At 40.9% G+C, this 17,006-nt stretch overlaps 1 protein-coding gene across 1 annotated transcript in view; it reads right to left on the reverse strand.

The window, feature by feature from the left end:
* LOC140364358 (cadherin-18) overlaps positions 1 to 17,006 on the reverse strand; it is a 193,260-nt gene that overhangs the window by 147,242 nt on the left and 29,012 nt on the right. The window contains exon 2 of the mRNA XM_072450452.1: positions 10,796 to 11,090. Within this exon, the coding sequence (XP_072306553.1) occupies positions 10,796 to 11,090 (295 nt within the window). The remainder of the gene's footprint in view (positions 1 to 10,795; positions 11,091 to 17,006) is intronic.

A 17,006-nucleotide genomic window follows, 5' to 3' on the forward strand; every position in this document is an offset into this window, starting at 1 on the left:
TACAATAATTAGTTTGAAATTAAATGAATCAGTTAAAATAAATAAATCCTATTTTTATACCTTTAACTCACTATATACATTTAGCAGGGTCCAGAGCTTATATTCAGGGGGAAATGCATTTTTGTGATAACTCCACATTGTATTTATCAAACTTTACATTGACAAAACAGCTGAGTTAGAATTATTTAGTTAGAATGATTATGGCACAAATATAACAGTTTAACAATCGTCATTTGCATTACATGGGCCTGTATTTTGCACATAATTTGATCATTTTCTAATTCATAAACACCCAAACATGAGCAGCATTAGTGAAAGTTCCTTTGATTCACCTCCTTTTCACTTCTTGCATCTTAAACACTTATTTTCCTTGATGTATTGAACTAATCAAATATCATTCAATTAGACGAGTTGTGCACAAACTTTTAATTCCAAGTACCACCAGCATAAATATTTGGCCGTCCTAAATCAAGTCTTAAGGGTAAGACTACCGTATCTTTCGTACTTTAAGCCGCAACTTTTTCCCATGCTTTGAACCCTGTGGTCATTACAACGGTGCTTCTAATTTATAGATTTTTACCGGCCATCGGGAAGCAGGTCGTGTTCTTTGTATTTTAAGCTTCAAAACAGTGTGTTTTATTACAATCAGACTCATATTCACAGAGAAATGAGTCTAATGAAGAAGTGAATCTAGACGCGGCAAAATGTAAAGACACACGTGGAGCGTGGACATGTGATATACGACCATTAAAACAGGTTTTACAATAGATGAAATTAACCATAAACTACAGCACATTTTGAGGCCTTTGCAAGGGCCACATACTAAAAGGACAGAAACTTGCTTGGGCCCCAAACCTGCAAACAAAACGAGATGGAACATGGAGACGCTTCATCATTTAAGCTGTTATTTAAGAACTGGGAGTGAAGCAATTTAACACTCGAGGTGTTGCTCAAATAGCATTACAGGCTTCATTAAGCCATTATAATTGCACTATGGAGGCTATGATTGCACGACAAGCTTATGTGATGCATTAGAGATATTAACAAATACAATCGCTTTTCTCTCGACCTGTTCACTCACATCTCGGATCGCGCCATTCGTCCTGAACACGGGCGTGGTTATTTAGCCCCAGGGAAATAAACCAAATGAAACAATAGAAACTTCAATGGTGGAAAAGAAATAACACAATGGGAGCGGAACTGTCAACCGAAGCTGTGCATTTTTTTTAAACCGATATTACAATTTTAAATGGCACGAATACACAAATCTAAATCTTATGTTCTGAATTGTACTTTTGCTGAATTTAAAGTGGATTTTAACCACATAAAAATACTAATAAAACATTATAATGAGTCTATAAAGCATCGATTTCAGGGTTCAGAGGGTTTCGTTCACATTCGACCTGGTCTGATTCTGGTTTAATCCCGATGTAGACGTGAAAAATCCAGATCTAGTTCCAAGTTACGTCCCAAAAATCAAATTAGACGTGGCACAGAATCAACTTCTCGGAGTGAAATCCAACTCTGTGCGGGAGAGGAAATGTAGCAGGTTAAAGGAGGCTAATCTCGAGCCTTTGTGCATAGAAATTTATCCGCGCTCGCATCGTTCAGCACAAATTAAATTCGTCGGGGATTTTAAGAGAAGTGATTCGAAACCGGCCGAGCTAAAGATCACCGCACTCAACCCACACTTCATGCGCTGTTGAGGAAGAATCCCATTACATAGTGTAATATCGTAAAAAAGAAACAGGAGAACTTGTAGTACAGTTTCAACACCGTCGAGTATTTGGATGAAGTCAATGGATTCAGTTCATTGGATAGTTCGCTTTGTATTTGTGTCGTTTCATTCGTCCATCGGGGAATGAAGTATGATGTTCCAGTGCGGTGCGGCAGTGTGAATTGGGCAGAAAACAGCACGTAAAATATTGATGCATACTGATGTTATGGTAACGATGGCAACGGAATGGTATGAGTCGAGTTGTGCACAGCAATCAAGCGAATACTTCAAACTGATTGGTCCAAGCGTGGAAGAAGACCAGTTTTCTTTCTTTTCCTTTTCGTTTTTTTTCGAGAATTTACAGAGAACAGAGAACAATGCAGAACACAGCACGAGCAGTCAGTGAAAATGAGAACACACTAAACATCAAAATAACAAAGTCCCACTAAGTCCCACAAAGTCCCACTTAGTCCAAAACGTGTCCATTTCCAAATCAAGTCTGAATTTCATGCGTTTCTTTTGTCTATTGTCTGTAAAAGCGTCTTTCCCATTCACAAATGCATCAAGTCCTTCCCTTTGCTTGTTAAAAACTAAGAATAGAGTTGCTTTTTTGCTCTTTTTTCCCCTGAACACAAGAGTTGCAGTGTAACAAAATGGATTCTCAAGACTTTGAGAAGTCACACAAATCGCGAGAAACTTTCAGATCTGATACGGAATGAAAAGATCGCTCCCTAAAACCCACTTCCATGTGATTCATTATTTAAAGCGTGTGAAATAACATGTCCCTCCGAGTCCACAGAGTTCACCTCCCGCAGCCTGTCCCTCTAAAGAGCTCAGCTTCCAGATGCTTCCTTAATGGCCTTGTTAAGTTGCTTCTAGTCGGCAACAATTTGTGACCCTGCAGCAGTTCACTTACGAGAGAATAATCCAGAAGACACGGCTGAAGGTGCAAAAACACAACTATAAACCAACAAAAATACCTTACAGTCAATGCAAATTACTGTCATATTCATACACAATAATGTCATATTCATGTGCAATACTCATACGCAATAATGTGCAATCTGTTCTTTTCTTCTGTATCTACTGCGTTGCAACACCGAAATGTCCCCATGTGTGGACAAATAAAGGCATATCTTATCTTATCAAAGTTAATGGAAACATCAATGCAAAGTATTTCCACAAATAATGACACAACAAGGCGTCCTCGTAAATCCTAGTAAAGCGTGATTTGTTTATGGGCCGTGTGAGATCTTTAAAGATGCACTACGTCACTTTTCCTGCTCTTCTTCTTAAGAGATGTCATTGCTTTGCCTGGAATATCCTACAATGTGAATTACGGTTGTTTCGTCGCCAAACAACACCTTGAAAAACACGCATTCTCCCCGTGAGTGGGTTTTTGCCGTTTCGCAGACGTGTCGCTTGCGCCCGCTTCGTCTCCATGGAGATAGATCTGTTTTCTGTTGATCAAGTCCCTGTGTATAATGTCTAAATTGAATCGTAAACTCATATGTCAACCTATTTCTATACAGCGTTTTAATTGCGTGGGTGTTTCCAGTAGCTTCAAGTAACGGAAGCCTCCACGTTAGCTCCACGTTAGCTCCACGTTAGCTCCACGTTAGCTCCACGTTAGCTCCATGTTAGCTCCACATTAGCCCCTTAATCAGTCTTCCCCTCGTTTGCATTCAAAAAACGTCTTCTGCGCGCGCACGGTAGGAATACAAACGGAGAACACATCATTTGCTTGCGATCGCGTACGACTGATGGGAGCTAATTCGGAGGGCGGAGCTTGTAAATGAGCCCCAGACGGAGAGGCGGCTCCGCTAAAGTTCAAATAATGCCAGTCTCTATGGACTGCGCTCACCCGCTTTCAATGAAGAGGCAATTAGTCGACATATTGGCTGTGGCTCAGCAAAACGCAGGCGTAGATTGTTTACTCGGCCCTCTTTTCGAATGCACTTTATACGAGGGGCTCTCTCCAACGCAGCGCATTGAAATGGACTCAAATGAGAGACTCATGAAAAACATAGCCAGTGCTCCGAATGACACTGTTTACAAAGGTTTCCCCTGTTACGCATATGTGCAGGCGGGCGCGCTGTACCTTTAATTTAATTTTAAAAAAGCATTCCGACTGAATAAAGCGAACTCAACCACTTTTACTTAGCTTCGCCAGCAAGCTTTGTCCATTTGGAAAGCTCTTAAGTTCAAAATGGAAAGTCTAAGTTGAGAATCAATTTGTGCTGCCCGGTGGTGGAGTGGTTAAGGCACGGCGCACGTATGCCAGTGCTCTAGGTGCAGCCAGCCGCAGTGTTGCGAGCTCGATTCCCAACGCCGATTTCTCTCTCACCCTATCATTTTACTCGGTACTCAAGATAAGATAAGATAAGCCTTTATTTGTCCACACAATGGGGACATTTCAGTGTTGCAACACGTAGGTACAAGTAGGCACAGCAGTAAAAGAACAGATAACTTATAGAAAACTAAAAGAAAACCTATTTTATTTTGTTTAATGTATTTCTTTTTAATTTTTTTCTCTTCTTCATATTTGTATTATTTGTTTCATTATTATTATTATATTATTATTATATAAGCATAAGAGAGAATGAGTATGCGTGTGTATGCATAAGTGAATATAAATCTGTGCATGCATGTATGTATGTGTGTATATGTATGTACGTATATATATATATATATGTTTGTAATGTGTGTATATATATATATATGTACATGTGTGTATGTGTGTATAATTTATGTATGCATGGATCTGAGATAATATGTGTATTTGATGAATTATGTGGATATATGTGAATGTGTATATATATATCTGTTGTTTTATCCCCTAATTCTTTATATAGGTTATTTGTTTGTTGCTGTGTGTTTAAAAAATAATAAATAAATTAAAAAAAAGTCACTGTATTGCCCTGGCATACACAAACATGGAAACACGCCAACAGCCCACCCACCGGTCACACCACAGTGGACCGCCCCCCACAAACGACCAAAATGTGTCATCACAACCGGAGCGACATAGTTCGAGGTCCTCAGAACATTAGACTTGATCGTGTGCGTGACCAAAACTGCCTGGCACTTGCCCCGATAATCGATGTATCCCAGAAAGACGCGCATCAGCGCCAATTAGCCGGCAGCTCCTGGGAGATATCGACGAACGCCGGCGGATTAGTGAAGTGGAGTCGGGGACAGTTGATTGTTACGGCCAATTTGAGACGGGAGACGCTGAACCGCACAGGAATCACTCGAAAAGACACTCCGGCGGCAGGAGAGCGGGGCTAATTATTTCTCCCTCTGCAGAGAACCGGGATGTGTCTCCAAGGTTATTGATGGGGATTGATTCCGTTGTGCAGCCAACAATGGCCAAGCGGGAGTGGACATGGGAGAAAGTTTGGGAGACGGGTCGAAATGGAAGTGGGAGGACAATAGGAGTTGTTAGAAGAGCCTGTTGTTGGAGAAGTTTGACAATACACACATCCTACTGGCCTCTTGCAGTATTGTTTTCTGCACGGCCGTAATTACTGCAAGCATTTCTTTTATTTTTACGCATGAATATTTTTCAAGTGTCAGTGTAAATCTATTTTAAAAGTGCACTCTGGACTTTTTCACGGAGAGGTTCTGCGCTCGTCTTCTCGCGTATGTTCTGGTTTTGTGTGGAATGCTACAGAACGACATTTGACTTGTCAATCGTGCATTTATTAAATTACTGATGCTGTTGTATTCTAGCTGCATACAAAAAAATGTTCCTTCTTTTTTCTTGTTAATTTTAGTCCTAATCTTGACCCGGAACTAAGGCTAAATCTGGACACACCAGGACTGATCGTGAACAGGACCAAACCGAGTCTACATTTGGACTCAAACTGGGCTAAAGAAAGGTCAAAGAGAGCGACTTTACCCTGAGTAAAGTCCTGTACTAATGGGAATTATACAGTCAATATGTTATGAGGGAATACTTGTAATTTGAGGGAATTTTTTTGTAATTTTTAGCCACTATATTATTTTAGATTAATATTTGTATTTGATTGTATTGAATTGATCTTATTTTTATTATTTTTTGATTACATTTTTATTTATATTTTTATTCTTACGTTTTATTGTATTTTTATTTCTTAATCCTTATGAGCACTGGTAGAGCAAGTGTATTTCATGCTTTGTGTGCAGCACTTCAGTTTCTAAATTATGCTAAATCGGACATAATCGTATTAATACTTTCTCTAACTTTATACTATACTTCAGAAACATATCATTGCTCGGTCAAACTACTCTCTAGTTTTGATGCTGCAGTTTCATACGTCTCATCTTCCCATAATAAGAGTAATTTACATCATTTTCCACTCACAGTTCGTCCACTCACCTAATGATGACAATCTCAACAGTTTTGTCGGACCGGTTTTTGGCACCTAAAGTTTTCACGTTATAAAATATGCATCGGCGCATTTTCCGATTCGCAGTCCAATCCGTCAGTGAAGGGGAAACTTACCCCAAAGATGTAGGACGCCGTGATGGGCTGAGTAAGTCGTACATTTCCGACGCGCCGTTTCCTTGATGCTAAAGAAACTCGCAGCCGTTTCTTGTGGATATACATGAGTTCGAGCAGTCAGATATGGAGTGTTTATAAAGACGCAGCAACAGCAACAGGCCCACTGGCGTTTGAATCCTTAATCAGATCTGCATTTCCATTTCCCTGATCAGAGAAAGTTCTTTGAGTCGTCTTTAACTGAGCAAATACAGTCGTTTTTAATAGTGGGAAATAGGCCAAGGGAGTCAGTAGTAATCAGTGGTGGATTTTAAAGGAATTCTCTGTTATTGTGTAGTATGTAGTACATTTAACTGCAGGAGACGCTTTGGAGGTGGGTAAAAAAGTAGTATCTATGTTGTCTATTGTTACTTCCTGCTCTCTCGCCTCACAGCAAGAAGGTCCGTGCTGTCAGGAGCCACACCCGTTCCATGTTTGGGCTGGTTTCCCCGGGCACTTTCCCCCGTAACCGAAAATAAATACACAATATAGACAATCCCCCATCTTAGACGTGACCAAGCCCAGCTCAACGTCTGGAGATGGGTCCCGGGGGGTTGTACTGTGGTTGGTCATTGCCCCAGCGGCATTAGGGTGGGTCAAATGTAGAGGACAAGACTTTACCTTCACAGCAGGGTTGTCCAAACTTTTTTCACAGAGGGTCGCATTTTGAAACTTATACGGAGCAGAGGGCCACAAACAACCCTAAAATGTCGATTTTTTGCATTTGACATAGTTTCGATGCCTCCACACCTTTAATAAGACTTGGAACATTAATATTATGTTAGTATAACATCAAAATGCTTCAATCTCTCAAATTTTACAGTAAAAACTACTACTTTTTGTTGTTTGGATCAACTTAGCAGGAAGCCGGAGGGCCGACAAAAATTGGTTTGAGGGCCGCATTTGGCCCCCGGGCCTTAGTTTGGACATGCCTGCTTTACAGGGACTTTAAAGTGCCTATGACAGGTTTTTAGTATTTTCTAATTTTGACTTTATTTGGTGTATTTATACCTGTTGTACATATAAATGATAGTTTTACACCGATCGAGCAGGTATTTGTGGAGAAAACGTTGAAAAATCTGTAGAAATGACAGGAAGTGACATCACACCAGGGACACTCATTTCCCCCAAAGTTTATGCAGAATTTACACAAAACCCTCTAAACATTATTTCAAAATCAAAGCGCTCTCCTATCTGTTTATTTGCTGAGATTAAAATAAAAAATGTGACAATAGATGAGTTTTTGCCCAGGGGTTTTAAGCTCATTTCCTAGTGCGATGTCATCAACAGGAAGTACAAATTATATTCAGAATCACTGATAAATAACTATTCTGGGATAAAATGTTTATAATCTATGGCAACATTTTAGACATGTTTATCTTAACTGCTACTTAGTTCATCGTCATACATGTTTATTTACCTTTAGGGTCTAATTTTATAAAGCCAGTGTATGTACAAACATACTTGACTTTCCATATTACATTTGTGGCCCATCAGGGGCTTTCAGACATGAGGAAGAAGGCAATCTGTGCTCAAAGCGATGAGAAATTAGCTTGTGTTTTGTCCGCAAAATAAGAATCAGAAAGGGTTTATTGCCATTGTCAATGAACAGAATTCACAAACATAAGAAAATACACTTTTGGTAAGAATTCCATGTAACGTTTTAGACATGAGACCCCTGGAAGAGTCCCCCGGAGATTCTGGTTTACAAAGGAGATATTTTTAGTTGCAAGGGTTACCGTAGCATCCAGAGGAAACCTACGCAAACACGGTAAGAACATGCAAACTCCACAGACAAAGGTCCCACTCCACCGGGGGGAGACCTTCTTGCCAAGACGCCAAAACCCAAATCCCCGCGCCATCATGCAACACAATCACCTGCTTAAAAGAACACGATCTCTTTCATTTAAACATTTTATTTCCGTAATGACCAATTTGAGACGCTTTCCAGTCCCGCCTCCAACAGACTTTTTACAAATCAGGGTGAAATCGGTAGCAGACACCGATCCTCTTCCTCATTTACAGGGATTTGTGTCGTGACTTTGCAGAGAGTTGCCTGAGATCTCCTTCCAGATGCAGCCTGCGCCTCTTCTCCCGCGACACAAGGGATCATGACACAAACTCACCACTTTGAACCGTCTGCAGCACTGAATCGCTCTCCCGATCATACAAAAAAAAAAAAAAACGGTTCCAGAACAGCTCGGACTGCAGTACGGTCAGCCTTTTGAATGACCGACACACGGTTTTCAGAAGTGCTGTGAAAACATCCAAGCGACGGACTTCAGAGGCCATTGTGCTCTGAGGCATGAGCCGGCGGACGAGGAGAGAAGAGGTGGCTTTGTGCACTCAAGCTAAAAACGACTCTGACGGAATGAGAAAAAAAAGGGACGGTGGAGGATGAGAAGCTACGGGTGCTACGGGTACTTTGGAGTATTTCGAGGAGACCGTGATGGTGGAAGCGTTTAAGAGGCACTGGGAAAGCAACCGAGCAGCACAAAACGACGGGGAAAACCAGGGCTCTGAAGACGGATCTGATTCGAGAACTGGATGATACTGAGCAACAGGCGACAGATGGGAACCGACAAGAGTGTTTACCCCGACTTTAAAGTTTGAAAAGTCTGGGGTAAAAGTTAAAAGTCTAGATCCGTAGACGTGGTCGTGGACTGTCCTGCAGCGCCCCCTCTGCACAGGAGGATTACGCTTTTTTGGGAAATCGTCAGGTGTAATCATCGCAATCCAGATTTGACTGTTGCACGGCTATTTGAATAAAAACACTGGACACATTCAGTCACTGCTCTGCAACTAGAACTGCACAGTGATTTACTCCCACGTCTGTGTCGTCCCTCGTTGGGTCAGGAGTTGTCTGAGCTAGGAAAGGTTTCGAGGGTAGTTTGAACCCTTTCGCACCATCGCTACGGCAGCTTCGTTCAATTACACCTGCTCCACATTTGATTGTCTTACTTTTTTTAAACCCGTACGTACTGATGCTAGCCAGTGGTTTCAAGTCGCTAGTCTAAATGTGTATTCCCGCTACCTGGAAAACTGCCTTCATTGCTCAGAGCCACCTTGATGATTGATTGCGATTTATCGTCACGCGCCGAGTTGTGTAATGCGCCAATGTGACGTTTCATTATTATCAGGGCTGTAGCGCTTTAATCGACGGACCAAACAACATATTTCTTTGCGACTAAGATGTAAAGCCTCCTGCACGCTAGAGGATTTTTTTGTTGCCAGATTTGAAGCCTGTTTTGCCTCTCCACGAGCTCGGGAGGCGTGGCTCGAGCAGCGATTCCCGTGAGCGATTATTTGTCGCGGCGTCTTCATGTCTCTGGGGTCAACGTGACTCTGATTCGTCGTGTAAGTACAGTTAAATCCACACACGTTTCTCCATTTTCATAGACGATTACACGGAAAAGCAGCTCGTGTGTTGGTTTTATTGCACGGATCGTTCAATCACGTGGCACTCGCCCCTCCCCCGCTTGTAATCTTTTCCCAAATTACAGAAAAGTGTTGAAAAATGTCTGTCACGTCGTCGAATCGCAGACAGTTTCAAAAACCTCGAGTGTGGAGCCGGTTTCATGTGCACGACAGCAAAAAGAAGAAAGCATGGAGTGAGTTAGCTCGAGTTTAGGAGTTTAGTTTAATCTGCCTCATAAAGATACGGTTTACTTGTACTTCATGTATTCGCATGATAGATTTCAGAGATTGTTTGTTGTTTGTATTGCCATATTGATAATTAGTCAGTTAATGGATACACAGGACATGTCTTTATTAATTTAGTTGACAACAGCCCTGAATAAGAGTGATGGGCGATACCACAGTTTTTTGATTCGATCCGATACCAAGTAATACTATGGTAAATACGACAATATCAATCCGATACCAATGAGTTTTGTAATAAAAAACATTCAAACTATAAACAAATTGCCATCATTCTTTCTTTCACTTTCTGCTTGAAATAATATGAATTGTAAATATATGTGCAGAAAACCTAAAATATGATCAATGTATTACAAAAATATGTTTAAAATGCGTGAAAAAAACCCTGCATTTTTAAGCAAAAAAAATTCAGTGTGTTCATACTTTTTGATACCTCTGTCAGTACCGTATTTTCCGGACTATAAGTCGCACTGGAGTATAAGTCGCACCAGCCAAAAAATGCATAATAGAGAAGAAAAAAACATATTTAAGTTGCACTGGAGAATGAAATGCAGTTGCAAGTGTGAAAATAACAAATAATATCACATATAAGTCGCTCCAGAGTATAAGTATATAAGTATAAATGTAAGTATAAGTCGCACCCCGGCCAAAACTATGAAAAAGGTGCAACTTATAGTCCAGAAAATACGGTATATCTGCCCATCACTACTGAATGATTAATATCCATGATATTATCAACTTTTGTTGTTGCAAACTACCATGTCTGTGCGTTTGAGAGCGTCTGTAGTTGAATCCCCTTCCTCTCCATCCTCAAAGTAACTCCTCACATACATTTCACCTGGCATCAAACCAACAATCAGAAAACCTTTCCCGAGCGTTGTTCCAGAACTCACCCATTTCCGACATCTCGGGCACGTCGGCTTCAAAGGGTCCGTCGGGGAACTTGGGCGCGTTGTCGTTGATGTCTTGAACTTTGATGATGAATTCCGACTTGGGCTCCAGGGCGCCCTCCGTGTTGCGGTCCAGGGCCTGTGCGTGCAGAACGTAATGCGATTTCCTCTCCCGGTCCAGGCTCTTGGTGGCGTGGATGTCCCCCGTCACCTCGTCGATGATAAATATAGTCCCCGCTCCCTCGCCGCTCAGAATGTACCTGACAGTTCCGTCGCCCTTGTCGGAGTTGGAGTGGAGCTGCGAGGCGAAAAAGCACAAACACACACAACAGGAAGTGAATAAACAAATAAATACGAGTATTACCGCGGGGTGAATGAAGGCGGGAGGAAGTTGAAAAACGGCCGCAATTTCCTTTCCTGGAATGCGAGTGTGGAACGAGTCGCTGTGTCAGAGTTTAGTGTCACATCGCCACGACAGACTGTAAAACCCCTTAAGAAGACATGAAACGGGTTTGGCTGCTGTATAGTTATCATTTATGACATCTGCGGATCGTTATTTTGAATTCTGAACGTTTGAAATGGCGATATTGATCTCCATAAAGTGATGACGGGTCTAAAAAAATGTGTATTTGTGTTAAAATAGTCACACAATAAGAGTAAATGTTACATTGAAGATATTATTATTATTATTTAGCAGTTATAATTACGTTACTTCATTGTAGACTGAATAATTACGATGATTGAATAACTAATTAACTAAATATAAGTTGAATTTAGAAAGTTTAAGGTGACATAAGCCTCTTTTATCAATACATCTGGCCAAAATGACTAAATCTATTGTGCTCTACAAATTTGAGATAAGATCAAAAGGAATAATAGAAAATAAATGAAAAAAAATAACAGGAAAAGATAAACAACTGTGCAAAAACAGAATGTTCTCCTAAAACATGTTCACGGTGTTCTTTTTCAATCAAAAAGCTGTTTCTCTCATCGTAACAATCCCAAACGTCCCTAAACCCAATTTACTTTTCAATTTGGATACTCAGAAAAGGCCTCCCCGATGCTCCCACCAGGGGGCGCTCGTGGCAACACTTTCACCGCTGCGTTAGTCGCGATCACGGCAGAAGGAAATGAACTTCCAAAACTAAAACCTACGAGGAAATGATGAAAGTGCCGTGTCATGAGAAATACAAGTTACATCTGGATTAGAAAACATCGTTTACACTTAAAACACACAAAACACACAACTTTATTTCTCATACGTGTGATTATTGTAACTAACTGTGGCTTGTATCAGATTCTGACCATTTAAATGTCAAAGTTAACGCCTGTAGGATCCAGAAAACTTCAAAAACAGTATACATATATATTTTTCTATTTGACCGCTGACTCTAACTGCTGTGCGGATACTTATTTTTTGTTTATACGATTAACCCGCCTTTTTGTAAGAATTTTACGCTAATATATTCGTGTCATTAAACTGATCTATAGCTTTTATTCAATAAGAGTTATATTGTTAAAGCGCCCTCTACAGGTCGGACGACTCATTGAACTAAAACGCAATGGAGATAAATATATTTGGAATTGTGCTAAAAATGATAAAAATTGTATCACAGAATAGCAAATGTTTTAGGTTTATAATTTCCACTTCCTGTTTGTAATTGATGACATCACACAAGGAAATTACTAGGGGGGGCCAAAACTCATCTTATGTCACCATTTTATTTCATATGACAAATAAAACTATTTGAGAGTGATTTTATTTAGTTGAATTCATGTTTAGAGTCAAAAAAGTTGTTTCTTTGTGTAAATTCTGCATAAACTTTGACTGGAATGAGTGTCCCTGGTGTGATGTCACTTCCTGTAATCATTTTCAACAGATTTTTCAACGTTTCTCCACAAATACCTGCTCGATCGGTGTAAAACTATAACGTATATGTACAACAGGTATAAATACACCAAATAAAGTCAACATTTGAAAATCGTAAAAACCTGCCCAATGAGAAAAGTTACACGGTGCATCTTTAAGGGTGAAACTAGTCAAACAGAAGAGAGCGTTTCTGCAGCGTTCTCTCCGGGAGGCGGGCCAAGGCGCTCCTCCAGACATAATTGATAACGAGATTAGAACTCTGGATGCAGATCGCTCAGCTGGGCACAAGACGCGGCAATTCAATAAATAAATATCCCCCCAACGTCGTGCACGCGGGCGCGATTGTGCATTTCCAACGAGGGCGCCGTCACGGAAGCATCATTATTTACCCAATTTCACTGTCGCACATGAATAAAACATCACGTGCAACGCATTTTTCCCCCCCTCGTTTTTGCCCTCGAGGGAAAACAGAACAGAACAATCTATTTTCTTTGTGCTTTACCAATGTGTTACATACAAGTGGAACATGGGAGCGCTGCTTTGTATTTGATATCTCATTCCCTTTATGCACATAAATAAATATAGCGCTTAAATTTAGTTGTTGTTTTTGTCGAGCCTTACGAGGGATGTTTTAATAAAGACAAGAATAATAGATAAACCGTGTTGTTGTGGGCTTTGAGGAATGTGAAAAATACAACGGTAAATGGGATAAATTATTCAAGATGTTTACATGCGATGCTTCCGATTGCTGTTTTTTCATCCCGAGGTGCAGTGCGTTCGATATGTGACTCGCCGTGATAGAGAGAGAGAGTACGGTACGCGTTTGCCGTGGTTACAGGTGCGCACGTGGTCGTTATGGGGAGAAAAATCTAATCGCGAGCTCATTCCTGTGACGATTTTCAATTTTGGTGGAACTGTCATATCATGATTTGTTTATTTTCCTTTTTTAATCAGTTTTCGTCTCTCAAAACTGTTTTAATTATGACTTTTTTAACTGAGAACACTTTTACAGTTTTAACAACATACCTGACGAGCCAGCAACAAACTCTTCATGAACTACAAGCACGGATATTCACTTTAGAATCTGAATCTTTTATTATTCATAACTATACACCAAATGTCATATTCAACACTTTTTATACACATCATACACATTTTTTTATTACACAGTTTTAACAGTTTTATTCTATGTGGTTTTTTTTAGCCACTATATTATTTTAGATTATTTATTAACCATTTTAGGGTTTTTATTATTTTAATATTGTATTGTATTAATATAATTTAATGTATTTTAAATGTAATTGCATTTAATTTGATTGTATTTTATTTTATTTAAATTCTAATTTAATTTAATGTATTTTATTTATTTCATTTATTTTATTTATTTAATTTTATGTGTTATTGTATTTATTGTATTGTATTTATTTTATTCATTTATTTATTTAGAGCAAGAGTATGGCTGGATTTGAGCGTTTTTCGTTGCGTTCGTTGTGACGTGAGCTAGCTCCGAGCGAGCCCACCAGCCCCCCCCCCCCCCCCCCCCCCGCGCCCTCCGGCCGCGCTAAAGTACGGCGTGTCGTCGGTACACGTTTATATACACGTTTATATGAAAGAGGAACTTCACGAACGATCGGGACACGCACTGGAATCGCTTTAAATTAACTTGTTTTGACTTTATTCGGCTGGATTGAGTGTTTTCGTCGTGTCGTTGCGATGTGTCTTGGCTCTGAGTCCCCCGGCTCCGGCCCCGCCCCCCGGCTCCGGCCCCGCCCCCCGGCTCCGGCCCCGTCCCCCGGCTCCGCCCCCGCCCCCCGGCTCCGGCCCCGCCCCCCGGCCGGTGCCGTACCGCGTTTCCACAAAGGAGGAACTCATGAAACTGCGGAGAACAGTCGTCTTACCCGGAGATCGTCACGTTATCCCGTCGCAATACTGACCTAACTTAATACTGATGTGCAATTCTGTCGTATGTGCAATTACTGTGAAATTCATGTGCAATCTATGTGCTGTCGTGACACATATTCATGTGCAATTACTGTCGGGATCACATGCAATGGTATTTATGTATTTATTTGTCTATGGGAGTTTTTATTTATTTATAGGAGATCTTCTACTGAAAGTGTTTTTCAGACTTCCTATAAGTGATCTGTTCTTCTGGATCTAACTCTGTATCTACCTGCGTTGCACCAATGAAATTTCCCCATGTGGGACAATAAAGGAATATCTTATCTTATCTTATGTCATGTGTTGTGTGCAGCACTCGGACATACTAGTATTAATACTTTCTCTAAATGTAAACACTACACTTCAGAAACTTCCCATCGCTCGGTTAAACCACTCTCCAGTTCTGACGCGGCGGTTTCAGCGTCCCATCATCTCCCGCACGACCCGACCACAACGATATGTAAAGCAAAGCGTGTCGCAGCAGATCGTCACGTGTGCCGTCTCTCCGCGGGCCAAGTCTGTTCAATCAACGCCAAAGAACGTACAGCACAGATCGAGCAGCGTTCCCGTGCGCCCCCGTTGAAACGTCGGCAACTTCCTTTTTCCCTCCTGTGCCGCGCCGGCGTCCTGCAGGGCAAACGCTTTCTATTGATTTCACTGTGAGCTAATACTGCAGCGACACGACGCCATAAGTACAGCACCAAGCACTTTTGAAATTGAAAACAGTCGGTTAAAAAAGGAGAGAAAAGGAGTCTGGGGAAAGAACGGCGTCTCACGGTGGAGTCGGCGGGTTTTTTCCGTTCCGATTTCATATAAATGTCGTGAAGTGGTGATTGTACAATAGGGATTGGATTGGTTATCGAACAGTTACAGTACCAGACTCAAAACTGTTGGAGAAACTGCAAATGCGAGAGGCGCTTTTGTTGTCATGTTTGAAGACTTTTAAGACATTTTCCCCGCATTTTGTTTTTTTTCACGCGTTTCGGATTTTTCTCGCGTTTTGATTTTTTTTCGATTTTTCACGCTTTTCGGATTTTTCACGCATTTGGGATTTTTCACGCTTTTTGGATTTTTCACGCTTTTCGGATTTTTCACGCGTTTCGGATTTTTCACGCCTTTCGGATTTTTTACGCGTTTCGGATTTTTCACGTGTCATGGAATCAGACATACACCGATACTATTCCGTAACACATCGAGAACACAATTCAACTTAGAATATGAAACGACACAGAAATATCAGACATTTGTATGGCAAGCTTGGGAGAAAACGCCGGGACTGATCACGCAGGCTGTTGTACGCAGCCTGTGTGATCCTCCTGCGTCTCACACGTTTTTTCCCATGCTGGTTGGTTTTATTAGATATTCTGGAATAGGCGCGTCACATTTCTCATTGGTCAGCTTCACATCAAGGCACTTGTTTTACAGCTGGTATTTTTCCTAGAGATCAAGCCTTGGGTAAACATTACCCAAACTCCTCTGGGCTGTCACACCCCCTCGGGTAAACATCCTTTGGCCCATCTTTATGACCCCTTCACAAATGCAGTTTGTCACACACCCGTTCTTCTCTTAGACTAATGATGCAGATAAAATATCACTATTATGCAGATAAAATACATCACAGAAATATAACCATATATTCACATTTCATCACATCACGCGTTTCGGATTTTTCACGCGTTTCGGATTTTTCACGAGTTTCGGATTTTTCACGCCTTTTGGCTGTTTTCGTTGCGCGCCGTGAACGGAAACGTTTCAATAAGCGTGACCAACGATCATGTGACGTCTACGGCGAGAATTATACGACGTAAAACGGGACAAATATCGTCCAGGGATAAGGTCCGAGGTTAAGACGCTGCTAAAAGTATCCTCCAGAGATAAGCTAAGCTCGAACTAAACCAGGTCTAAGATAGAACTAAACCAGGTCTAAGATAGAACTAAACCAGGTCTAAGATAGAACTAAACCAGGTCTAAGATAGTACTAAACCAGGTCTAAGCTCGAACTAAACCAGGTCTAAGATAGAACTAAACCAGGTCTAAGATAGAACTAAACCAGGTCTAAGATAGAACTAAACCAGGTCTAAGATAGTACTAAACCAGGTCTAAGCTCGAACTAAACCAGGTCTAAGATAGAACTAAACCAGGTCTAAGATAGAACTAAACCAGGTCTAAGATAGGACTAAACCAGGTCTAAGATAGAACTAAACCAGGTCTAAGATAGTACTAAACCAGGTCTAAGCTCGAACTAAACCAGGTCTAAGATAGAACTAAACCAGGTCTAAGATAGAACTAAACCAGGTCTAAGATAGGACTAAACCAGGTCTAAGATAGAACTAAACCAGGTCTAAGATAGGACTAAACCAGGTCTAAGATAGAACTAAACCAGGTCTAAGATAGGACTAAACC

This window comes from Eucyclogobius newberryi, unplaced genomic scaffold (genome assembly GCF_026437365.1).
Source record: "Eucyclogobius newberryi isolate DKJ021-1_F unplaced genomic scaffold, fEucNew1.0.hap1 SCAF_18, whole genome shotgun sequence".
NCBI classification, from domain to species: Eukaryota; Metazoa; Chordata; class Actinopteri; order Gobiiformes; family Gobiidae; genus Eucyclogobius; species Eucyclogobius newberryi.